The following is a 27,312-nucleotide window of genomic DNA, read 5'->3' on the forward strand; positions in this document are numbered from 1 at the left end:
TTTGCCATCTAGCAAGCCATACTATTGCCCTGGAGATGTGGGCCTACCAGAAGTAGGGTAAAGGATACCAACATATTTCTTAGCAATCTGTCATTATGGTGACTTCCCTACCTAGAAGGACATTATCTCTTTCTCTCTCTTTTTTCTCTCATATCTGAAGGCCACTTAGAACTGTTTAGGCTGAAGAGGCTGTGCAATTTGTGTGAGAGAGAAGGATTTCATCGTGTGCAAGGACTACTGACCTACTTAAAAAAAATTATACCTAGTTTTAGAAAGGGTTTTGAAAAACAGACAACCTCGTACTCTGCAGTTGGGAGTATACATTGTTATGGCTTTTCTGAGGGACAATTTTATAATACATAAGTTTTTACATATGTGGCGCTCTGACCCACTAATCCTGGGAATTTATCCTAAGTATGTTTTGTGTTTGCAAAAATTTATGCAAAAGGAGAGCTTGTATTTTTTATAATATTAAAAAGTTGGAAACACAAATCCAACGTTAGGTTAAATTATGACTCATCCAAAATAAAATGGTGCGATGTCCCCACACATTGCAAAAATACATCCATTGATAGGCAAATATATTTGTTATTGATCAGTGGGAAAAGGCTGGTTTATTAAAAACAGTATGCAAACTAAAACTAGACAAAGACATTAGGAGAAAATAAAGTTACAGATCAAAATGTTTCATGGACATACATGTAAAAATTGCAAATGAAATTTTAGCAAATCAAATTCAACAATATATTAAAAGGGTAATGCATCAGGGCAGAATTGGATTTGTCCTAGGAATAAAGGGTTGGTTTAATATTTGAAATCAGTGTAATTCACCATTATTAACAAACTAAAAAAGAGAAATAAATAATTATCTCAATAGACACAGAAAAGAATTTGGCAAAATCCAACATCTATTCTTAATATAAAACTCCCAGCACCTAGGAATAGAAGGGAACTTTCACAACTGGTAAAAAGCATCTATGAAAACCTACAGCTAATGTCATACTTGATGGAAAAAATTGAATGCTTTCCCTGTAAGAAAGATCAGAAGCAAATCAGAGACATCTACTCTCACCGCTTCTATTCAATATTGTGCCAGATATCTAGACAATGAAATTAGGCAAGAAAATGAAATAAATGGCATCCAGATCAAAGAAAGAAAGAACTGTCTTTATGTCTTTATGAAGATGGCATGATACCAATATAGAAAACCCAATGGAATCTACAAAAGAAGCTACTACTAATTGGTTTGCAAAGCTTCAGGACACAGGGTCAATATACAAAATCCAGTTGTATTTCTCTGTACTAGCTGAGAGCAATCAGAAATTGCACTTATAATCACATCAAAAATGTGCAATAATGGGGGATAAATCTGATGAAAGATATGAAACATCTGTTAAAGACTATACAATCTTCATAAAGACAATAATATATTGCTAAAGGAAATTAAATAAATGGAGAGGTACACTTTGTTAATGACTCAGAAGACTCTTTGTGGTTAAGATCAATTCTCACCAAATTCAGCAGGCTTTTTTTTTTTTTTAAGTTGACAAACTGATTCTAAAATTCACATGAAAATGTAAAGGACCTAGAATAGCCAAAATATCTTTGAAAAAAAGAACAAAGATCAAGATCAGCAGGCTTTTTTTTTTTTTAAGTTGACGAACTGGTTCTAAAATTCACATGAAAATGTAAAGGACCTAGAATAGCCAAAATATCTTTGAAAAAAAGAACAAAGATCAAGGAGCTAACACTGTCTGATTTCAAGAATTATAACAAAGCTATAGTAAGCAAAACTGCATAGTGTTGGTGCCAAGACAGACAAATAGATGAATAGACCAGAATAGAGCCCAGAATAAATTCTACCCATATGTGGGCAACTGATTTTTGACAAAGGTGCAGAGGCAAAGTAGTAGGAAAGGACTGCCTTTTCAAGAAATGGAACTACAAAAATTGGATATCAATATGCCAAAAAAAATCCATACTTTACATTATATATATTAATCAACTCAAAATAGACCTATGGATATTAGGCCTAAATATAAAACCTAAAACTATAGAATTTTTAGAAGAAATCATAGGAGAAAAATTTTGTGACCTTGGGTTAAGCAAAGATTTCTTAGCTACAACACCCAAAGCACAATCCATTAAAGAACAAATCACTAAAGTGGACTTCATCAAAATTAAAACTTTTGCTCTTCAAAAAACACTGTTGAAAGGATGGAAGGAAAAGCCACAGTCTGAGAGAAAATTGTTGCAAAGTTATGTCTATTGAAACACTCATACCCAGAATACATGAAGAACTCTCAAAGCCCAGTGATAAGGAAACAACTTATTTTTTTTAATAGGCAAAGGTTTGAATAGACCCATTACCAAAGGAGATATATGGATGGGAAATACGCATATGAGAATATTTTCAACATGATTAGTAATTAGGGAAATCCAAATAAAAGCCATGATGAGATACCACTGCATACATAAAATTTAAAAGATTGACCATACTAGTGTTGGCAAAGATGTGGAGGAACTGGAACTCCCATAAAAGGAAGCAAATACCTATAAAAAGACTTGTACATAAATGTTCATGGTAGCTTTAGCATAGTAGAAAATGCAACCTGTTCTGTAGCGACAGAAAGCAAATCTGGTTTCTGAAAGGGGAAGGGGTGGGTAGAGTGAGTGGGAGGTATTACAGAGGGGCATGAGGAAACTATTGAATGTTATGGATAATGTGTTCATAATTTTGATTGTGAGGATGGTTTCCCAGGGGTGTGTATATATTTCAAAACTTACCAATTATACACTTTAGATATGTGCAGTCTAATATTAACTGTACCCCAATACAGCTGCTAAAAATGTGAAGCATGATTCAATTTTGGTTCTTTTTTAAAAAGAAGTCATTTGCATATATAGTCAAGCACTTTTGAAGGGTATGCAGAACATAAAACGTTATTTTCACCAAGTTGATTGAGTTAGGAGTGAAATTCAATGCTTTTTTTTTTTTTTTGCTTGCCTGTGTTACTGTATTTTTAACAGTAATGTATTAATTCACAATTAAAGAAACTTCATGTGAGGAGAAATTGTAATGATTTGTTTCACTATTATGGAAATACAATGTTAACAAAATTTATTTTTAACTCATATGGGAAAGTACATAAAGCACAAATGTACAGTATAATGAATACTTCTAGGTGTCACTTTTCAGCCCCCCCTTCTATAACATGATTGATGCTATGAAACACCAGGAATCCCAGCTGGAGTTAGCAGAGTTCTCATTCACAGTGCATCATCATCCATTTACCAATGGTCAGATGTCAAGCAACAAGCTCTTGGAGAAGATGTTAAGTGGCTATGAAAGAAAGGGAGGTAGAGCGGATCATCCTATTACTAGATAAGAAAGCTTTAACCCAATAATAAAATCTTTGCTCTTTGGAGACCCAGACCACAAGCGTGGAAAAAGTGAGGCTTTGAGAAATACATGAAGCCTTCTTATAGAATATAGAGCGATAAAATACAGATAAGACAGTATGGTTTATGACTTTAGGGTAGGGGATGGTCATACACCTTGTTGAGATTCTAATGGAAGCCATAGATCCTCCTTCATAAAATTCACATATATACACACGTGCTAAGTTTTATGTGCAATTTCGGGAGCAATCACAAAGTCCATGAAGTTAATAGACCCTGGATTGCAAAAGAAGCTCTGGAAAAAGGAATGCAAGAATCTCCGCTTCTCATAGCATTGAACAATCTACAGATAGTGGATAACCTACTTTGGCACTAAGGTTTGCATGCAAAATAAAGCAATGCAAAATCAGATTAGGGAAGTAAGCCACCAGACAATGAACGTCAGGCACCATATGACTGGCGCGACACACACTATCTGATTGCACCTTACGTTCTGAAGATCACTGATAGGACCCAAACTGGCCATTCCAGTTGCAACGATGTAGGCTGAATTCTCTGCGGCTACGTGCTTCTTTGGCAAAAACTGGGACCCAGGAGCTGGAATAGAGATATTTTAGAGGATACTGAGGATGGAGGGGGATTCCTGCCCCTGCCCAGGACCTTCAGAAATATTTCCCATTGCAGTTCTCTGCTGGACAAATGTGATCGGCCTTAAAATGATAGAGCTGGACTACGGTTGGGGTGTAGAGTGGAATGATACACAAAATCATTTTAAAGAGAGGTTTCTTTGGTCTTCAGCAAGCCCACTGAAAGAAGGAGCAATAAGAGAACTGGGGTTGCTACAGAACTCATGTTGAGATTGCTCAGGCAACACAAGCCCTGCCTGGGCGGGGGGCTGTTGGGCAACAGAAGTCACCCACGTGAAATGGAGGCATTCAGAGTCACTTGACTCCAAGTGTACATTAGTGACACAAGTGCAACGGTTTATAAGTCACAGTGTCCCTGGCAACGAAACTGAAAGGCAAATTCCTAGGGACGCACAAAATTTGTTCTTGACAAACAATGTCCAGGCTGACTCAAACCTACACAGGAGAGCCTCAAGCAAGTCCCTGAGTTCAAAGATAAAGAAAATGGGTGAGGGGGCAGAACTTCTGCCTGGTATGCCAATACCACTTGAAAGTGAAATTGAGGTGATAGGACTCTTAGAAGGGAAGATCTTCAGGAGGACTCCAACTTAAGAAGCTGGACTTACAGGTCAGGCTGTTAAGCTACCAGACAAGGAACCTCAGGCACCAGGTGACCGGTACTGCTTACACTCTCTGATGGCAATCAGCACTCTGAAGATCACCGACAGGACCCAAACTGATCAGTCTAGTTGCAACAATGGAGGATAAATTCTCCACTGTCTGTGCCACTTTGGCAAAAACTGGCAAAAACCCAATTGCAAGGCCCTGGGTGATCTGGTGCCTCTCCACCTCTCCAGCTTCTTCCTGCAGCAGCAGCACCTTTTCCTTCCAGTCTTAACAGCCCTTGTCGAGTTCCCTAAAACACCATGTTCCCCCTAGCTGCGGAGCTTCCACATACACTATTCCTCTCTTTCCCTGATTCATTCCTCCTCATTTCTCAGATGTCAGCTACCACTTCCTCAAGAAAACCCTCTCTGACTTCACGCACCCACCCAGACTCTGCAGTCCCCAGGAACTTCTATTTTGTAACACATCACAGTTGCGGTATTTATTTGTTTGTCTCCCTTCCTGGACTGAAGTTGCATGAGAGCTAGCGCATAACCTTTTTGTCCCTCCAAATGGGAACTTCAGCAATATATTTTTACAACTTTTTCCTTTGAAAAAAATTCAAGGTGGCAAAAATAATACAAAGTTCCCAATATACCTTTCACCTAGCTTTCACTAATGTTAACATCTTACAGAACCCCAATACAAGGGTCAAAGCCAAGTAAGTAACATAGGTGAAATCCTGTTTCTGGGCCTTTTTCTAATCCAGCATCCAATTCAAGAGCCCACAGTTTCTTTATTCTCTCTAATCTGTGACTGTTCCTCAGTCTTTCCTTACTGTTCATGGCCCCGCACTTTTGAAGAACACTGCCATTCACTTTGTAGTGTCTCTCAATTTGGGTTTGTCTCCTCTTTTCTTCTCACTGAGGTTAACCTATTTTTGACAAGACCACAGCAGTTTCATTGTGCTTCATCAGTGCACCATATCAGGAGGTGCACACGGTCAATGTCTTATTACTAGTGATGTTAACTTAGTGATGTACATTTGGTTAAGATGGCGTCTGCCAGTTTTCTCACTAAAAAGTGACTGTTTTCCCCTTTGCACTTCGTATCTTGTAAGGAAACACCTTGAAACCATGAAAATCCTTTTTTGTTTTGTTTTGTTTTGTTTTAGAGAGAAAGAGAGGGCATGAACACACGAGCTGGGATGGGGAGAGTGGGAGGAGATGGGGAGAGAGAGAATCTCAAGCACATCCCTGCTGAGTGTGGAGCCCAATGGGGAGCTCGATTTGACCCTGAGATCATGACCTGAGCCCAAATAAGGGTCGGTTGCTTAACCAACTGAGCCACCCAGGCACCCTGCAAAATCCTGTTTTTAATCATACTTTGACCCAATAATTTTAGTATCCATAGGTATTCCTTGTTATTACAATGTTATTTGCCTAAGGGTGATTTTTTTTTCTTTTCCTGACATTCCTTCTACATTTAACTGTGATTCTATTGTGAATAGACTCATGGATTTTTCTTTAATTCAATGGATTAGAATGCATTACTGTCATTATTTATTTTATTGCTCAAAATGTCCAAGATTTGACCATTGAAAACTCCTTCAAGTTGGCTCCCATGCCCTTTCAGTATGCCCTGATGCTCTCATTACCCACAATATATTTATTTTTTCAATCCTAACATACACATATTTTCAGAATTGCTGACCCCTACTCCTGTGAAAAACAGATTGACTAATTCGAGCCCAATATTTGTGTGCAGATCCATTGGTCTTTAGCTTTATAGTATCCCATTGAAATACTATAACTTCAGTTAGTTACCTTTCTTACTCACCTCCTTCAATGCAGTTGCGTTCATTTGAAATACAATTCGTTTGTTATTGTTTGTATTCCATATTGAATTTCCCTCATCTCCTGGATGATCTTAATCATGTTCTGGGTGTGAGGAACATTGTTATGGTTCTAAGAGTCACAGTTACACAAAACAATCTCATTGGTCCTGGCTCATATTTACTAATGAGCAAATGCACATATATTTATTTATATCCACCCCTTCTGTCTTACGTGAAAAGTAGCACATTACACTTCTCTGAACTTTGCACGTAACACTATATCCTGGAAATAACTCCATATCAATTCAAAGATCTTCCTCATTCTTTTGTTTTATTAACATATAATGTATTTTTTGCTCCAGGGGTCCAGGTCTGTGATTTCTCAGTCTTACACAATACACAGCACTCATCACAACACATACCCTCCTCAATGTCCATCACCCAGCCACCCCATCCCTCCCGTCTCCTCCACTCCAACATCCCTCAGTTTGTTTCCCGAGATTAAGAGTCTCTTATGGTTTGTCTCCCTCTCCGATTTCTTCTTGTTTCATTTTTTCCTCTCTTCCCCTATGATCCTCTGCCTTGTTTCTCAAATTCCACATACCAGAGAGATCATATGATAATTGTCTTTCTCTAATTGACTTATTTCGCTTAGCATAATACCCTCTAGTTCCATCCATGTCATTGCAAATGGTTAGACTTCATTTTTGATGGCAGCATAATATTCCATTGTGTATACAGTTCATTTTTACCCTTGCTTCCCTTGCCTTTGGTGATGTGTCCAGGAAGAAGTTGCTGTGGCCAAGGTCAAAGAGGTTGCTGCTTGAGTTCTCCTCAAGGATTTTGATGGATTCCTGTCTCACAATAGGTCTTTCATCCATTTTGAGTATATTTTTGTGTATGATGTAAGGAAATGGTCCAGTTTCATTCTTCCGCATGTGGCTGTCCAATTTTCCCAATACCATTTGTTGAAGAGACTGTCTTTTCCCCATTGGATATTCTTTACTGCTTTGTCAAAGATTAGTTGACCATAGAGTTTAGGGTCCATTTCTGGGCTCTCTATGCTGTTCCATTGATCTATGTGTCTGTTTTTGTCCCAGTACCATATTGTCTAGATGATTACAGCTTTGTAATAGAGCTTGAAGTCTGGCATTGTGATGCCACAGCTTGGTTTTCTTTTTCAACATTCCTCTGCTATTCGGGGTCTTTTCTGGTTCCATACAAATTTTAGGATTATTTGTTTCAGCTCTGTGAAAAAAAAATGATGGTATTTTGATAGGGATTGCATTGAATGTGTAGATTGCTCCAGGTAACATACACATTTTCACAATATTTGTTCTTCCAATCTGTGAGCATGGAACGTTTTTCCACTTCTTTGTGTCTTCCTCAATTTCTTTCATGAGTATTCTATAGTTTTCTGAGTACAGATTCTTCGCCTCTTTGGTTAGATTTATTCTTAGGTATCTTATGGTTTTTGGTGCAAATGTAAATGGGATCAACTCCTTAATTTCTCGTTCTTCTGTCTCATTGTTGGTGTATAGAAATGCAACTGATTTCTGTGCATTGATTTTATATCCTGCCACTTTGCTGAATTCCTGTATGAGTTCTAGCAATTTTGGGGTGGAGTCTTTTGTGTTTTCCACATAGAGTATCATATCCTCTGCAAAGAGTGAGAGTTTGACGACTTCTTTGCTGATTTCAATGTCTTTTATTTCTTTTTGTTGTTTGATTGCTGAGGCTAAGACTTCCAGTACTATGTTGAACAAAAGTGGTGATAGTGGACATCCCGGCCATGTTCCTGACTTTAGGGGAAAAGCTCTCAGTTTTTCCCCATTGAGAATTATATTTGCTGTGGGTTTTTTATACATGGCTTTCATGATATTGAGGTATATACCCTCTATCCCTACACTGTGAAGAGTTTTAATCAAGAAAGGATGCTGTACTTTGTCAAATGTTTTTTCTGCATCTATTGAGAGGATCATATGGTTCTTGTACTTTCTTTTATTAATGTAGTGTATCACATTGATTGATTTGCGGATGTTGAGCCAACCTTGCAGCCCAGGCATAAATCCCACTTGGTCATGGTGAATAATCCTTTTAATGTACTGTTGGGTCCTATTGGCTAGAATCTTGGTGAGAATATTTGCATCCACGTTCATCAGGGATATTGGTCTGTAATTCTCCTTTTTGGTGGGGTCTTTGTCTGGTTTGGGGATCAAGGTAATACTGCTCTCATAAAATGAGTTTGAAAGTTTTCCTTCCGTTTCTATTTTTTGGAACAGTTTCGGAAGAATAGGTATTAATTCGTCTGTCAATATTTGGTAGAATTCCCCTGGGAAGCCATCTGGCCCTGTGCTCTTGTTTGTTGGGAGATTTTTGATTACTGCTTTAATTTCCTTGCTGGTTATGGGTCCGCTCAGGTTTTCTTTTCCTTCCTGCTTCAGTTTTGGTAGTTTATACATCTCTAGAAACGCTCCCGTTCCTTCTAGATTGTCTAATTTATTGGCATATAATTTCTCATAATATGTTCTTATAATTGTTTGTATTTCTTTGGCATTGGTTGTGATCTCTCCTCTTTCATTCATGATTTTGTTTATTTGGGTCCTTTCTCTTTTCATTTTGATAACTCTGGCCAGGGGTTCATCAATCTTATTAATTCTTTCAAAGAACCAGCTCCTACTTTTGTAGATCTGTTCTATTATTCTTTTGGTTTCTGTTTCATTGATTTCTGCCCTGATCTTTATTATTTCTCTACTACTACTAGGTTTAGGCCTTATTTGCTGTTCTTTCTCCAGCTCCTTTAGGTGTAGGGTTAGGTTACATATTTGAGATCTTTATTGTTTCTTGAGAAAGGCTTGTATTACTATATACTTCCCTCTTAGGACTGCCTTTGTGCATCCCAAAGATTTTGAACAGTTGTATTTTCAGTTTCATTTGTTTCCATGAATTTTTTAAATTCTTCTTTAATTTCTTGGTTGACCCATTCATTCTTTAGTAGGATGCTCTTTAGCCTCGACGTATTTGAGTTCTTTCCAACTTTCCTCTTGTGATTGAGTTCCAGTTTCAAAGCATCGTTGTCCAAAAATATGCAGGGAATGATGCCAATCTTTTGGTAACAATTGAGACCTGATTTGTGACCCAGGATGTGGTCTATTCTGGAGAATGTTCCATGTGCAGTGGAGAAGAATTTGTATTCTGTAGCTTTGGGATAGAATGTTCTGAATATATCTGTGAGGTCCATCTCAACCAGTGTGTTATTTAAAGCCCTTATTTCCTTGTTGATCTTTTGCTTAGATGACCTGTCCATTGCACCGAGGGGGGTGTTAAAGTCCCCTACTATTATCATATTATTATCGATGTGTTTCTTTGATTTTGTTATTAATTGGCTTATATATTTGGGTGCTCCCATGTTAGGGCCATAAATATTTACACTTATTAGATCTTCTTGTTGGATAGACCCTTTAAGTATGATATCATGTCCTTCCTCATCTCTTATTGCAGTCTTTGGTTTAAAATCTAATTTGTCTGATGTAAGGATTGCCACCCCCAGCTTTCTTTTGATATTCATTAGCGTGACAAATGATTTTCCACCCCCTCACTTTAAATCTGGAGGTGTCTTTGGGTCTAAAATGAGTGACTTGCAGACAGCATATGGATGGGTCTTGCTTTTTTATCCAATCTGATACCCTGTGTCTTTTGATTGGGGCATTTAGCCCATTTACATTCAAGGTAACTTTTGAAAGATATGAATTTAGTGCCATCGTATTGCCTGTAAGGTGACTGTTACTGTATATTTCTGGTCTATGTTACCCTGGGGCTCTCTGTTTAGAGGACCCCTTTCAATATTATTGTAGGGCTGGTTTGGTGATTGCAAATTCTTTTAGTTTGTTTATCCTGGAAGCTTTTTATCTCTCCTCCTATTTTCAATGACAGCCTAGCTGGATAAAGCATTCTTGGCTGCATATTTTTCTTGTTATTGTACCCTGAATATATCATGCCAGTCCTTTCTGGTCTGCCAGGTCTCTGTGGATAGGTCTGCTACCAATCTAATGCTTCTACCGTTGTAGGTTACAGACCTCTTGTCTCGAGCTGCTTTCAGGATTTTCTCTTTGTGTCTGAGATTTGTAAGTTTTACTATTAGATGTTGGGGTGTTGACTTATTTTTATTGATTTTGAGGGGGGTTCTCTGAGCCTCTTCCGCATTCTTTTTTATAGCTAAAGTACTCAGTGTGGACATACTGTGGTTTATTCACTCACTTTCTTATAGACATTTACATTTCCAGTCTTTGTGGTCACAGTGCTGCAATGAATAATCATGTGCGGGCGTATTTTTGTATTGCTGGAAGTGTGTCTTCAGAGGGAATTCCCAGTGGTGCAATGTTGGGTCAAAGAGTAAGCGTTTTTGAAGTTTGGTTAGGTACTGACAAAATCCTGTCAAGAATTGTACCACTTTGCATTCCCACCAGCGGTGTAGGGATGTCTGTCTCCCTATAGCCTTGCCTAGCTGTGTGGTTGTACTTCCATTGTTCACCAGTCTGAGATGTGACATTCTCTCTATTGTTTCAATTGACATTTCTCTAATCATGGGTAAGTTTGTACATTTTTCATGTTGAAGGGCCATTTTTACATGTTAGTGTGAGTGTGTGTGAGAGAGAGGAGAGTTGTCTACTCATGTTTTTTCTCAGTTTTTCTATTAGGTTTTTATTCCCTTGAATGTTTCATTCTTTTATAATTTAGAAATATTAACGCTTTGTCTATGATATGTGCTGTAAATGTTTTCTTCCAGTCTTTCGACTTTATGGTATTTCTTAAGCAGCAACTTTTTTTCTTTTAATGTAGTCAAATGTATCAATCTTTTATCACCTCTGGGTTTTTCACCTGTTTTCTTTTAGTACTTGTATGGTTTCATTTTCTGACATTTAGACCCTGGATCCATTTGGAGTTTATTCTGCATATGGTGTGAAGTATGAATCTATTTTCAACTTTTTCTAAATGGCTTTGAGTTGGCTCAGTACCATTCCTTAAAGTCTATTTTGCCTGTGAATTGAGATTTTTTTTGTCCCCTCCCCAATGAGACCTGGGGGAACATTTGACCCAAGAGCCTGGCATGACATGGAAAGATACACTGAGCTAATGAGATTCCATTCTAGGATATGAACTGAGAACAACTCTGAGAATCAAGCCAAAAAAGCCAAAAGGGGTAAAGACTGGCATGGTCACAGAGTAATAGGAAAGCAAAAAAGCAAACCCAGGACACCGGACAGTGGCGAGGCCGAATGAAGCAGGGATAACAAGCAGCTCACAAGGTGGAAACAGAAGAGACAGTCCCTGGAATCACCTCGGCTCATCTGTGCCGCCATAACCAACCCTTCCAGCAGGAACAGCCCACCGCAAACAAGCTCCTAAAATCCCAAGACGGACAAATAGGCAGCCAAGACAAGGAGGAATTCTCAGGAAGTTAAAAAGCTTTATTGCCATTCCAGGCTTCAAATGAGCCCAGAAGCTGGGAGCGATCCATGGGTCAGTAGGCTGTCGTGGAGGACGGGATGATGGACAAACCCAGGCACCTGATGTGAGTTTACCCCTTTTCGTGGGATCCTTGCTCCACAGAGCAGCTGCTGGTGGGTTCCAACTCTTCAGTGGTTACCCCATTCACCCCGACAACATTCCTAGGCTGGGGCAGCTCACATCTCTGAGAGGCTGCCTCCCCCTCCCCGAGCCCTGGAAGAGCCTGCTCTGTGGGTCAGACACTATGGATTTGGCCCTAGGGAGGAAGAAACGGCATTGGAGGAGTTGTCTCAAGACCGAAAGGAGAAGAAATGCACGTTCTTACATCAGAGGTGGCAAACTGGCCACACTGGGCCAGATTTCCCCCCTGACAAGTCTGTTTGGCCCTTTTGGCCTGCATAGTGTTTTAAAAAATAATTAGTTGTCAATATCTAAAAACTGTAAGATTTCATATAAAAGTCTCGATTTCTGGCTTCTCCAAGGAAAAAAAGTTGAGACTATTTGGTAATACTGGGCCCACAGCATTCTCATGTGGCACCAGCTGCCACCACTACATAGCAGCTGCCCCTAAGGGCTGAATGCAGGCACCCTCTCTATTCAACTCAGGCCCCATCATCCCTGATAATAGCCCAAGCTCAAGACTGGACCTCAGCTGCCTAGTAACAGTGGATAAGAGCTGCTACACAAAGGGGGAAAAGGACATGCCTGGAAGTAATATGTTCCTTGTGGTCATCCTCACTCGTTTAGGTCTCATGCTTGGCCCAGGAAGCATGAGAGTTTGTAAACTATCTTAAATACATAGAGCATTCTTTTTTTTTTTTTTTTTTGATCTACACTTTTATTAATTTGGTGTCATTTGTCTTCTGGTTATTTTAAAGATTCCTTATTTTTTTTAAATATTTTTTTATTATATTATGTTAGTAACCATACAGTACATCCCTGGTTTTTTATGTAAAGTTCAATGATTCATTAGTTGCAATACATAGAGCATTATTAAATACCTCTCCCAGTGAAGCCCTCCACCACGTGCCCTACCTCCCCAGGATACGCTATGCCTCACTGTTCATTGGGCAAATCTAGAAAAGAAAACTGAATTAATCACAGACGTTAATGGAGGAAGAGACTAAGGTGAATTACTTCAGTCCCTTCATTGTAAGAGGGGACTGGAGTAAAACAAAAACTGTTAATACTCTCATTCTGCTTTTAACTCCATGACCAAAAAAAAAAAAAAAAAAAAAAAAAAAAAATTTAAGAAAAACCAAAAAAAAAAAAAAAAAAAAAAAAAAAAAATTTAAGAAAATCATGAAGGTACTTCAGGAAACCAAGACTGGGTCAGTCTGAACTTGGGGTCTCAAAATATATTAGTCCCATTCCTCGATTATTCAGAAAACAAGTTAAGGTGTTAAGACAGAAAATCATAGGTTGGAGGAGGAAAATGAAGCGGCCGGCCTGGCAGGTGTAGTGGGCCATCTAGAACTGCCGAGCTCCTCCTGAGGCTAGGGCTGCCTGCCCATGCCTAAAACATCGGTGGCACAAAATGATTTTCAGTGAGGGAAGTGACATCATTGTAGAAAGGGGCTTGAAGGGGGACAGAATTTCACCTTGGCAAATGCAAGACAGAAGAAGAGGGACATCTTCCTCATACCCCTTCATTCTGCTGTGGCTGGTGCCACCACATTATTTGCCCTTCAGAGAGGCAAAGATCTTGACACAGCCCAGACGTTCCCCATCACGGCTGAGGATGCTCTTGATGCGGTAGGACCCGGAGCTGAGCCAGCTGGGCAGCTCCATCTTGGGCAGGGTGAACTCGGTCCGGGGCAGTGAATAGATGCCCTGCGGGAAAACCAATGGATCACAGGTCAGTGGGAGCCTACTGATGGGACTCTCCTGGAACTCTCCTGTAAGACGGCAGCCATGAACTGCCCCTCTTCCCACTCTCCTGAGAGCCACAGGAGATTAGAGATTGCCAGAGTACTACAGAGCATGGAATGTTACAGCTCATGGGCACTGGAGGTCACAATGCAGTTCAAGTCTCCCAATTCACAGATGGATAAACCAAGGCCCCCCGACATAAGCAATTCGGGATAGATCACACCAATGTACACCCACAGACATCCAGATCTGCAGGAGGAGAATGCAAGAACCCTTCTCTCCAAACCCCATGTCTTTACGCCAGCCACAGAAATAATACTCTCCTTTCCTAAGTACTTACTGCTTGGATGCCACAGTGGCAGGGAAGCCCATAGGTGTGCAGGGGCTCTGGGCAGGACTGTCCAGGGGGAATTAAAGAATCAAGTGTTTGGCAGAAGTCTTCATAGCTGCAGCTACCAAGTTGTTCCACACATGGGACTTTGGCCCAGAAGCCGCCCACTTCCTTCTCTATATGTAATTCCAGCTAGTGAGAAAGAGTTTGAATCAGTATGAATTCCAAGGCAAACATCACAGCCCTTCTACCTCTTAAAAGATCAGCATTTTGTTTTAATCACAGAATTTTTCATCGGATGGGGTCTTGGAGATACTCTGATCCAGAAGTGACAATAAGGTGGCACGTATCCCAATGGTAACTTTCCCTGTGACCGTGGCAGGTATTAATCATTGCTGTGATTTTTTTTTTCCCCTTCACTGAACCACAGTCTTGGAATTCTTTATGGTGTTACTACCATCAGTGGAAGGTAACACTGGATTTGAAATGAACTTGTCATCTAACTGCTAATTGGCTAACTAGCATCACTTCCTAGACTTCCCTTCTCAGCCCAGTCTTGGCTTCAGAGCCCTTGTCTGTGTAGGATCTCAGCTCCTGCCAGCCGATTGGAACAGAAACCTATTTTCTATCCTTGGATCAAATTTTCTCTGTATAGCCATCAAGCACAGAATTTATTTTTTTTAAGATTTTTTAATTTATTTACTTGAGAGAGAGTGAGAGCAAGAAAGATTACAGAGAGAGAGGGAGCAGCAGACTCACCACTGAGCAGGGAGCCTGATGTGGGGCTCAATTCCAGGACCCTGAGATCATGACCTGAGCCAAAGGCAGACGCTTAACTGACTGAGCCACTCAGGCGCCCCAAGACAGAATTCAAAACAATAGGAATTTATAGGGAGATCACTTTGGGATTGATATAAAGGAAGGTCTTCTTAACCATTACAGATAGCTAGGTTGCCACAGACAGAACTACTCCAAGAAGTTGTGGGCTCCCTGGACTCAGTCGGGGAAGCCACCAAAGGAGCCCTACATCCAGAGAGAAGCTGGACGAGAAGATCTATGATGTGCTTCACACCTCCATGCCATCATGATGCTATTCCTGTTCTAGAAGTTGCAGCCGACCCAGAAGTGGCCAGGACTTCAAGGCAGACAGTCCCAGTTGTGCCTGGTGTGTGCCAGGCATTCACTAAGTGAGTTGTCTCTCTCGACCATGTTCGTGCCCTCAACTCCCCAAAATGTATCAAGGGAAAACAGTAAGGAAAGGGCAGGAGGAAGTTAGCTCACTCAAGCATCTGATTCCTTGTGGATGTTATGGCAGGGAAACCACAATGTTAAGATCCCTTTCAGTTCTGACATCTTAGCAATTCCATGTTTCCCAGCCTCCAGGCTCACTTGATTTAGGACTTTTGTGTTTAAGAGACAAATCCTGGATAGGTGCTTATTCCCCCCTAGAGCCTGCTGGGCTCGGGCTGGCTCCCCAGGTTGTGGACTCAGTCTTCCAACTGCCCTAGATGTCAGGATCCAGGTCCAGGAGGAAGGGAGACTTTAGTATACTCTGGATCCTGGGTGGACAAACTCAAATGGCCTCCCTTGCTGACCTCATCTCGCTCTGCTGACACACACAGCATCCCTCACCCCTACTCACACACAGTCCCCTCCCAGGCATCCTCTCTGCTCTCCTGCCAAGCCTGCTCCAGCCCCTTTGGCTAGGAAGAATCACAGGGCCTGGGTTGGAAAGCTAATCCTGTCACATCCTAGTACTGCCCCTTTGCCTGGAGCTCCTTCTCTCAGTTTCCGTTCCCTTATCTCCAAAAGCAGGACATGCCTATCTCTCTCACAAGATCCCATCAAGTGAGACAGTGCCCATGAAACACTTGGCACAGTGCCTGAAATCCAAACATTAATTCCTGCAGGACCTTCTGTCCTACCTTCTCCCTCAGCCAATACCGTCTCCCCTCCCCTCGTTTCACCAATATCCCAAGAAAAATGGTTGAGTCAGTTATGCCCTGAGCAGAAACGCCCAGATGAGGGGACCAGTGGGGGTCAAGTCCTGCCTAGGGTCCTCCCATCAGGCTAGAAGCCTGTGGGGCTGTATCTACCAGGAGCCATGCCTCCCCCACTTAGGACAAGCACAGCATCAGAGGTACTCAGTGGGGGTGCACGGAATGTAAGGCAACAGACACTTTTGAGGCAACAGCCATGCCTACCATTTGGGGACTGCAAACCATGGCTCATTTCCCAGCCCTTGTTTTCAACCTACTTGGTCCTATGGCTCAGGAAAGCAAGCAAGGCTAGATAATAAGGTACTGTCAATATCTCTAGCCCAAGACTTCTGTGGCAATTAGGTAGCTCGATCTAAATAAACTTCTGTCACGGGACCTGTCCCCACAACAAGACAGACAGAAGCACTGACAGGTAATCAGGACAGGAGCCCTGCACCTGCCAGGGCCCGTAAGCAAGTCCCTTCCCCATCAGGTCTCCACTCCTCCATCCTGACAATGGAATATTTGGACCTCATGATCTCCAAGACACCTACCCATTCTGACATCCTAAGAGTTAAAATTTCTTACAGGTTGAAATGATTTCTCTTGGCCTCTCCCACATGGATAGGCACACAGGGCCTCTAGATAAAGACACACTGATAGCAACTGAAGGGGAGCCATGTGAGGCATTGGGCAGGGGGCAGTTATAAAGGCCACAGACCTCAGGCAGGGGCACTGCAGGTACATGATTTTAGAGGGGGGAAGTCCAAACCATCAGGCCTGAAAGACACGTCTAAAAGCCCCAAATAAGCGTATATGCCAAATAAAGCAGCGATTTAGGATTCCTGAGGATGGGAAAACCAGGGTCCCAGAGACTGGAACTTGAGAGAGTGCCTGCAAAAGGGAGTTATAAATTATGCCGAATCCTACAAAACAAGTGAAAAGAGGAAAAGAGGAGCTCCTGGGTGGCCCCAGTCTTGCCCATGGCTCATGGAATCCAGGGCATCCAGCTTCTCAACATTGCAGCTGGGATTAAGTCCATCCAGGTCCGAGATGAGATCTGGATTTCAAAAAATTCCACTTCAGCAAGGTCAGAGGAAGAGAGAATGGGCTGGCTCTCTTGCTAACAGGCTGTGGGCCTGGACCACTCACTCTGCTCTCTGGGCCTCAGTAACAAGAGTTGGAACCATTGAGGCCTCCAGGCTCGTATGGGGGCTGGAGTCCGGGCACTCTCCCGAGGGGTCTCTGCTGAGCAAGGGAAAGTTCTGGAGCACTCTCCTACAAACACACCAAGCACTAAGTCCACCTCCCTGCCTGAAAGAGTTCAGGAACAGGGGACAACACAACATAAAGACACCCAGCCTTGAATGTGCTAATAACCATGGGACCTGGGGCAAACTGCACCCTTCTATGAGCCTCAGTGTCCTTTATCTGTAAAACGAGGCTAATCATCTCTTCTCCTACAGTGTTCAGAGGCTTTCATTTAATAGCTAATACGCACATTACCTGAGAAGTAAAAGAACTAAACCAAAAATATAGAAGAGAATTGTAGGGGGAAGGGAATGAACAGAGGGAATCGGAGCGCAGTTTTTAAAAAGTGCAATGGCCCAAATTTATGACAGGTAATTAAATAATAGGAAAGGGGGGGTGTCCATCTTAATGGCCTTCAAAGAAGCCAAGAAAAGCAGGCTGAGGGCAGGAGATCGCCAGTTTTTTCCTTCCAAGTCAGATGCACGGTGTCATGGAAATGCCAGCGTTTTGCGTAACAGTGGCAGGAGAGCACCTGTCAGAGAGTCCTGCACCCTGGGCTCAGCAGAAGGAGCACGGAAATGGCATTTGTGGGACCCTGCTACATTATCAGTTGAAGTTCAGCTAAACAAAATGCAAGGATCTCGTCTGGAGAAGACTTGGAAGGAGGTACCGAGGAAGGCAGGGCCCGAGAGCAGTCCACATATATCCGGGGCTTCTGTCCGGGTCCCAGGGGCTGCAGGGAAAGACTGACAGTAATTGAACTATTAACAAGAGTTAATGTGTTCTGAGCAGGTCTTGTGGGCCAGGTCCTGTGCAAAGCACTCTCCACATTATTAACTCAGTAATTGTCCACAAGCAACCTATGCGGTAGAGGCTGTGATTTGACCAGGTGGAAGGGTAGTTACAGGGATAGATTCCAAACCAGAAACCTTGTAAAGAATCAGAATAAAACTGGTGCCAGAATAGATCTGCACCAAGACAAGCTGAAGGGCATATAAGAATATGTTATAAGGCAGGGGCGCCTGAGTGGCACAGCGGTTGAGCGTCTGCCTTCGGCTCAGGGCGTGATCCCGGCGTTATGGGATCAAGCCCCACATCGGGCTCCTCCACTGTGAGCCTGCTTCTTCCTCTCCCACTCCCCCTGCTTGTGTTCCCTCTCTCGCTGGCTGTCTCTATCTGTGTTAAATAAATAAATAAAATCTTTAAAAAAAAAAATATGTTATAAGGCAGCAATTCAAAGTAGTGAGAAGGACTACAATGCATGGTGTTACAATAGATAAGTGGAAAGCCTTTATGGTTCTGTTGAAAAGCATGTAAATAGCCACCCCCAAAAGAGGAAACAGACATGATCGAACTGGCCAATCCCAAAGTAAATACAAAAGGCAACAGAATTAATGAAAAGACATTGAACCTCACTAGGGATGACATAAAATAGTGGAAAACATTATTAGAAAATGCTCAGAATCAACAAATGTATGGAAAAAGGCAAACCTGTTGCTGGCCAATCTGTTGGAGAGGATACATGGGTTCAAACATCTGAAGGCACTCTGGCAATCTGTATCTAAAGACCTAAAAAGTCTGTGTCTAGATAGTCAGAGAAGGACAAAAAGATACACTGCAAGGATAATTTCAGCAAAGGTATTTCTAACAGCCAAAAAATAAACAAAGCCAAACAGACAAAAAGCTACCACAGAAACAAACTAAATGTCTGACAATAGATTTGTTAAGTACACGAGGACAGATCTACAACAGAATATTTCCGCCATTAAAAAGAATTAGGTAGGGGTGCCTGGGTGGTTTAGTAGGTTAAGTGTCCACCTTTGGCTCAGGTCATGATCCCAGGGTCCTGGGATGGAGCCCAGTGTCGTGTCAGGCTCTGTGCTCAGCGGGGAGCCTGCTTCTCCCTCTCCCTCTGCCTGCCACTCTCCCTGCTTGTGCTCTCTCTCTGTCAAATAAATAAATGAAATCTTAAAAAAAAAAAATTAGGTAGATTGATGCCAAATGCCATAGAAAGAGGTATAGAACCTATAGGATGATGCCAAAAGAAGTAAGTTTAATAGCACATGCCATAAAAACCCACAAGTATAAATGTACATATATTTACAAATGTAGAAAACATTCTGACAATCATGTAAATAGCTAACCATGACTATCTCCTGAGAAGTGACATTGCAGGACATTTACAAGGAGCACTGCTTCTTTTTTTCATACATATCCATTCAAAAATTAATATGTGTGTTATATGTGATTATATGGGGGACAGTTCCAAAGCCTCACCTACCAAATGTTAAAAGTGCTTACCCCTTATCACTGGGTAGTGAGATTTCAGGTGATATATTTCTCCCCGCCTTTTGACAATTTGTGATTTCTAAAGTGACTACACGATACTTACTAAGTGATGTGTCTGTTTTATAATTAACAACAGCACCACAACAACATTGCCCAACTGGAGCTCTTAGACAGTCTATGAATCTATGCATCCTTTGCTGCTCTGGGAAATCCAGGATTGCAAAATTACTCACAGGTGCCCGAACATACATTCCACAGGGCCCCTGCCAGCTGGCCCCCGGCACCTCCCCTCCAGCACCTCCCCAACCCTGCCCACGCCCAGGCTCACCTTCTGAGGACTTCTGAGGGGGACACCGATCTGGATCTCGGAGCTGACGGTTATGTTCCCAGGAAGGGCAATAGGGTCAGGTTCCAGAGTCAAGCTTCTGAGCACCACAGGGTCCTTCTCAACATCGCAGTTCTCCCAGGAAAAGCTACCCAGCTGGGATGGCCAAGGAAAAATCAGGCAGAAAGAAAAGAAACATTGACAAAAGGAACCCTCACAGGTCAGAAGCATCAACAGAACAGGCTACTGATGGTGTGATATTGGGCAAGGTACCTCCCCTCCCTGAGCTTTATCTGCAACTCTGTATCTGTAAGCCCAGGATAACCCTTGTGGTACCCTTTTCCTAGGTAGTACTATACTAAAAGACCCAAAAGATACAATCTCCCCAAAGTGTGCTGTAATCTATAAAACACAATATACCAGACCTTGAGATTTAAAACAGGTGACTAGCCACATCTGCCCTTGGTATGTACCTTCTCTGACCTCCCACTCCCAGCCCCCAACCCCTCTCCAGCCAGTCCTGGTATCTCCTTAGAGAGAAGCTCCTGGAGGATTCACCTTTGCAGCTCCACACCCAGGACCTTATTCATGTCACACCCCATGCCCAATCCAGGGCCAGGAATAATAGGAAACTTAACACAGTGGAAAACCCCACTGTTAAGGGGTATGCAATCAGCCCAGGGAGGGAATAAGACACCCTTAGAGAGACCCCCAGAGGGGACTTGTTGATGAACCCTAGTGAACAAGCTTCCCCAATCCTAACCAGTGCTTCCTACCTCCCAGCCTATTGTCCATGCCCTGCCCCATCTGAATCACCTTCCTCACCTCTGCTGAGCCACTCCCTCTTCTTCATTCGCATCCCCCAGAGGTCTCCGGATTCCACCATCTTGTCCGGCTACACAATACCACTTACTCCCCACTCCCACAGAACCCTGCCTACTTGTCTATGATCTTTAACACTTGGTATATTGTGCAGACTCTGCCCGCCCACTCACCCCTTTCCCAGCCCCCCTGAAGGCCATCTAAGAGACACTTTAGGCATTCCCACCATGCACATCCCATCTTAGAAGGAAAACCAGCCAGCCCTACACCCCCAAGCTGACCCCATCATCAACATAGCTAACTGGGCTGAAAGAAAACACCTAACCCAAGCTAGGCTGACAGATTCTCTCTGCCTCTGCGAAATGGAGGTTGAAGCAAAAATCACTTAGAGGACTTTGTGCTGTCACTGAGTCATAACCTTTGGGATGAGGCCACAACACCTAGACCTGTGACCCACGACCAAGCCAAAGTTTGGGAAGAGGCAAGAACTACGGGCTCTGCTGGTCTCTGGAAGAGAGAACAGAAGTGTCCCCTCCCCACCCCCACTCCCGTCTAAATAGGCAGTATGAGGTAGCAGTGAAAGGCATGACTCTGGAGTGAGACAGAGGGTAAATCAGAACTTGGGTCAACAAGCGTGGCACAGCCACCATATCACATGATTCTATAGGTCAGTTTCCCCTTGGCACATCTTTGAAGTGAAGGCTTTATACTTTCCTCTTAGGGCGATTGTGAGGATGAGAGCGTGCATGTGAAGCTCTTCGCACGATGCCAGGCCCAAAGCATGGGCTGGCTCACAGAATGAAAGCCATTATATGGCCCAGCCTCCACTTCCTGCCATTAGTTCCATGAGATTCCTTGTATACCTGGGGTAAACTTCCCTTTACTTGAGCTTCTTGGAATGGGTTTCTGTCCCTTGGAATGAAATGTCATGACATGAGTAAGAAAAACAAGACAGGGTCTGATTCATGCCCTCATGCCCCACAGCCCCTTACCCAGGGTAGGTACCAATAAATGTTTCCTTCAGTATTCATCCCACAAATATTTAGGGAGCAATGATGGCAAGCCCTGGGTTAAGTCTGTGTTAGTAGTGGTAAACAATTAGAAATGTTCTTGCCCTGCCTTGAGGAGCTTAGAGTCTAATGCCAATAAGTATTACGCACCATGATTTCTGAGTGCCAGAAAAGAAATGCACAGAGGTCATGTTGACAGTAACAAAGGGCTTGCTTAAATAAGGTGGTAAGGAAACGACACTTAAGCTGGACTCCTGCAGGATGAGGAGTTAGCCATGTAAGCACAGAGAGAAAGAATGTTCTCTCCAGGCAGACACAACATGGGCAAAGGCCCTGTGGTAGGAAGCTTAGCTGGTCTGGGCACTACAAGGCCATTGGGATAGGTGTAGCAGATGACTGACACGGATGAGGCTGGAGGCGTGGCAAGGTCATTTAATGTATGACCTCGCAGGTCATAATTGGGACCCTGGATTTACTATAATGCAATGGAACCCCACTGCAAGAGAGTGCCATGCTCCGGTTTATGGTTGAGAATGGATTGGAGAGGGGCAAGTCTGGAAGGGGGAGACCAGTTCGGAGGCCACTGTCAAATGAAAGAATGCCTGGACTTAAGAGGTGGGCTGGAGGGTTGGTAGGAGGACTAGCCATTTTCTGGGGCTGCTTTCACAGGTGCTGAGGCAACCTGCTTCACATCGAGGACTCATTCCAGGCTGGGGCAGCTCTCTTGAACGTCCTGTTGGAGATGAAGAATTCCCTCCCTTCCCCCAAGCTCCCTCTCCTTCAGGCCCTGAGGGAGGCAAAACAACATGGTTTCCCATTGCCTGACTAGAGGTTTCTGTGGCAATGATTTCTGCAGCTGGGTCCAGTCTCATCTGGAAAAGGAGGCATGAAGGATTAGCAATGCCCAGTAGGGGCCAGACCTGGCAGAGCAGTTATTCTTATCTGTGCAGGATATGTCCCAAGATCCCCAGTGGATGCCTGAAACCAGAGATAGCAGTGAACCCTATATATTCTATGTTTGTTTTCTATGCATACTTTCTTTTTATACATACCTATGATCAAGTTTAGTTTATAAATTGGGCACAGTGAGAGATTAACAACCATAACTAATATAAAGTAGAACAATTATAATGTACGGTAATAAAAGTTATGTGAATGTGGCCTCTCTGAGTATCCACTATACTGCACTCACCCTTTTTCTTGTTGATGACGTGAGACGAGAAAGTGCCTGTCTGTTGAGATGAGGGGAGGGGAATGACACAGGCATTGTGATATAACATTAGGCTACTACTAACCTTCCGATGATGTCAGAAGGAGGATCCTCCGCTTCCATACTGGGCTTCCAGGCCACAGAGAGCAAAACCACAGAAAAGGGGGAGACTACTGTATTTACCATCCCCAGTATAGGCCAACACGTGGGAAGAGGCAACATAAGGCAGAGGGGAAAGGCAGAGCTCTGGAGGCAAAAATATGGGTATACGTCACAGACCTGAGTTCCAATCATACCTCAGCTGCTCATACCAGCTGAAAACATTGGGTGAAGTTACCCTCTTGAGGTTCAGTTTCCTCAATCTATTAAATGGGCATAATTATATCTTCTCACAGGGCTACTGGGAAAAAGAGAAGTCTGTACAGAAAGTACAGGTCACCACTCCTCAAAACTGTCAAACCATGAAAACACAAGACTGAGAAGCTGCCACAGACCAGAGGAAGCTGGAGAGACCTGATGACAAAGGCACTGTGGCACCCTGGACTGGATCCTGGAACAGAAAGAGGACATTCATGGGAAAACTGGTAAAATCCAAATGAAGTCTAGAGTTTAGTTCATGGTGATGAACCAATGTTAGTTTCTCAGTTCGAACAAACGCACAACGGTAATAGGAGATGTTAACGCTAGGGGAAACTGGGTGAGGCGTATATGAGAACTCTACACTATCTCCACAACTTTTCTGTAAATCTAAAATTATTCCCCCAGGGACGCCTGGGTGGCTTGGTCAGTTAAGCATCTGCCTTCAGCTCAGGTCATGATCTCAGGGTCCTGGGATGGAGTCTTGCATTGGGCTCCTTGCTCAGCGGGGAGTCTGCTTCTCCCTCTGCCTGACACTCCCCCCGCTTGTGCTCTCTCTCTTGTTCTTTCTCTGACAAATAAATAAATAAAATCTTAAAAATAAATAAATAAAAGTATTCCCCCAAAAAAGCTTATTAGAAAAAAGAGCACACAACTCAACACAAAGCACAGAGTATGTGCACAATAAATGACAGTCATTACACAGTGTCACAGAGTCTATTAAGCACCTACTGTATGCCTAGCACGGGATTAGACATTCTCCCCACTGTCTAATGCTGGCCACAGCCCAGTGACAAGAGACTGGTTAATGCTAGAAAAGGAAAGAAAACTCAAGTTTCTAGATGCTTAAATGATCACTATCACCCCACTGCCTTTATCTGGCCCATGGTCCCAGAGGAAACAAAGTGCCTCTTGCTATACAATGGTAGGAAAGCCCATATCCTCTAGGGGCCTGAGCGAGGTGGGTGAACTCTATGATGTCTCAGGGCCTCCCCAAAACTGCTGATCTATCTAAAGCCCTCTGGTCTGGGATAGTATCCATGGCCAAGACATATAAGAGAATGGGGCCTGAGCGAAGTGGGTGAACTCTATGATGTCTCAGGGCCTCCCCAAAACTGCTGATCTATCTAAAGCCCTCTGGTCTGGGATAGTATCCATGGCCAAGACATATAAGAGAATGGGGATGTAGAGCTCTAGCCAGACTCCACCTCATAGCGGGCAGCCCTGGAACCAAGAGAAACATTCTCAACCTCCACTCAGGGACAAACTGGGAATTCTCTGAGCAAATAAGGCCAAGAGGTTCTTATGCCTTCATTCAACAGGAAAAATAAAATGGACCCCTTGCCCCTGGGGCAGGGTAAGGCCAAGCCTACTGGCTTGTATCACTTGACTTGTTTAAAATTTTAGAGCCTTTCTACCCATAAAAGCATTTCCCTTCACCCACACCCATCTGAGAAAGGCAGGCTGGTATCATCATGCCCATTTTACAGATGAAGAGACCATCTGTGTCTTGCCCACAGCTATGCAGCAAAAAGGCAGTGGAAGTAGGCTTTTCCAGGTCTCAGGCAACAGAACTTCCCTTTTCCAAGCATCTGGAGCGTGGGGTGAGTGAAAAGTGAAGGAAGAAGCTGGAGACTCTTCGTGACCTTTAACTAGAAGCACTAGGTCACAGGGCTGGATCTCTATCACCAGAAGAACAAGCCTCTCAAACCAGCCCACCCATCAGGACGAGCTGAGCCACAGAGCAGTACAGAAGGGGAAGAGACAGGTGTCAGGCCTTCTTATAGGGGGTGTAAGGGGGGGCAGGTAAACAAGGCTGAGTCTCTGGGCCTGGGAGCAGTTCCTTAGCCTTGCAGTGCCGCCAGATCTCACTCAGATGTTCAGAAAGACGAGGCCAAGAGAGACCTGAGGGAGATCACCCCTGCCCCGAAAGTCTGGAGCAGACAAGGCCTAACGCCCACCTTCGCTGTACAGATGACTTAACCGAAACTCAGACAGAGAAAAGGACCCACTCAGAGTCCCACAGTTAGTGACTCTGGGAGGCTCTGTTGAGGAGAAGGAATTCTAGAAACCGGAGTAGCCGCCCCCATAATCCCACCCCAACTGGGCCGGTAAGCTGGAAGCCGACGGCCGAAAGGAGACGGGGGCTCACCTGGTTAAAGACGACGTGTGCCTGGGCAGCAGGGCCGGCGAGCAGCAGGCCCAAGGCCATCAGGAGCAGAGCCTGCATCTGTGGGATCATCGCGAACAGTGGGTCTGCGCGAGACTACCAGGTCTGTGGCAGCGGCGGCGCCTTTAAATGCTTGCCTTCACTGGTTATGCAAAGCTGGTCATTGCTATGCAAAACTGAGCGCGGCCGCTTCCGGGTTTGCTCCGCCCGGCGGGGGCTGTGAGATTTCGGGGCCTGGTGTCGGACAGACCTCTCGGGACTCCAGCCCGGCTGTCCCTCCGGATTCAGCCCCTCCCTCTGGGCGTGGGCATCAAGCCCCAGCTTCTGACCCGCGACGGCGGAGCCTGAGGCCGAAAGGGGCGGGGCCGGAGCGCAGGGGCGGAGCGTGGGGGCGGGGAGGAGCTGCCCTGTCTAAAGTCACGCGGCCCGTCGCTGCCTGAAAAGCTTTTTTGTTTTAAACCCGGGTGCATTCTTTGACCAAATGTCACGCTCCCTGTTCATATTATGCTCTCCTGTATCCATGCTACGAATCACTGTGTCTTTTTAATGATTGCAATCATAATTGTAATAACCGAGAGTAAGTGCTTTAATGCATGCTAAGCGCTGTTAAACACCTATGAGGGAATCTATTTTTTTTTTTTTTGCCCCATCTTAACACTGAGGAAAACGCAGGCGGTGAGGTTAGCTTTGTCAAGGTCACAAAGCTAGGGAGTGATAGAGCAAGGGTTCTGCTTATATAGCCCACAACCAAGATTTTGTTAAGCTCTAATGCTTTGTAGTTGAGTTTTGCTTTTTAAAAAAGCCATAGGGATATATTATTCCCGCCAAATCACCACTAGATGGTAAACCCCACAGCGGGGTTTGCCATTTGTGTGTCTTCTTTGCAGAAATGTCTGTTCATGACTTTTGGTCATTAACATGTACTTAGGACCTCACACATAATAAGCAACCTATCTTAGTTGAATAAATGAACGCATGAGTAGAATTTAAAACTTAACTCATCATCTCTTTTTATACATTTTTTTTTAATTTTGGAATTAATTTTAAATTTACAGAAAAGTTGCAAAACTAGTACAGAACTCTACCAATTTCCCCATTGTTAACATTAAGATATCAGGGTATTTTTATCACTTGATGTAATGAGCACGGGGTGTTATACACAACTGATAAATCACTAAACTCTACTAGAAGTTAACTAATTCGCTTTTTAAAAAATCTTATTTTAAAAGCATTGTCGTATTTTTTAAACATTTTTTATTTAAATTCAATCAATTAACATAACATATTATTGCTTTCAGACATACAGGCCTGTGATTCATCAGTCTTACATAATACCCAGTGCTCATTACATCACATGCCCTCCTTAATGTCCGTCACTCAGTTACTCCATCCCTAACCCTCCTCCCCTCCAGCAACCCTCTTACGGTTTCTTAGGTTTCTTATGGTTAAGAGTCTCTCTTATGGTTTGTCTTCCTCTCTGGTTTCGTCTTGTTTCATTGTTTCCTCTCTTCCCCTATGATCCTCTACCTTGTTTCTCAAATTCCACATATCGGTGAGATCATGTGATAATTGTCTTTCTCTGATTGACTTATTTCGCTTAGCACAATACCCAAGATTTCTTTTTTTGATGGCTGAGTAGTATTCTAATATACTTTCCATAGTTTGACTATTGTGGACATTGCTGCTATAAACATTGGGGTGCAGGTGCCCCTTCAGA

At 43.2% G+C, this 27,312-nt stretch overlaps 1 protein-coding gene across 1 annotated transcript; it reads right to left on the reverse strand.

Annotated features, from left to right (window-relative positions):
- Nucleotides 1-13,234: 13,234 nt before the first annotated feature.
- GM2A (GM2 ganglioside activator) lies at nt 13,235-25,867 on the reverse strand. The gene is made up of 4 exons (XM_008692489.2): nt 25,578-25,867; nt 20,030-20,182; nt 14,192-14,374; nt 13,235-13,812 (listed from the first exon to the last, which is right to left on the reverse strand). The coding sequence occupies exons 1-4, from the start codon at nt 25,665-25,667 to the stop codon at nt 13,657-13,659; spliced, it is 582 nt and encodes a 193-aa protein (XP_008690711.1). The 5' UTR covers nt 25,668-25,867; the 3' UTR covers nt 13,235-13,656.
- Between the last annotated feature and the right edge of the window lie 1,445 nt (nt 25,868-27,312).

This window comes from Ursus maritimus, unplaced genomic scaffold, assembly GCF_017311325.1.
Source record: "Ursus maritimus isolate PB19 unplaced genomic scaffold, ASM1731132v1 scaffold_15, whole genome shotgun sequence".
NCBI lineage: Eukaryota > Metazoa > Chordata > Mammalia > Carnivora > Ursidae > Ursus > Ursus maritimus.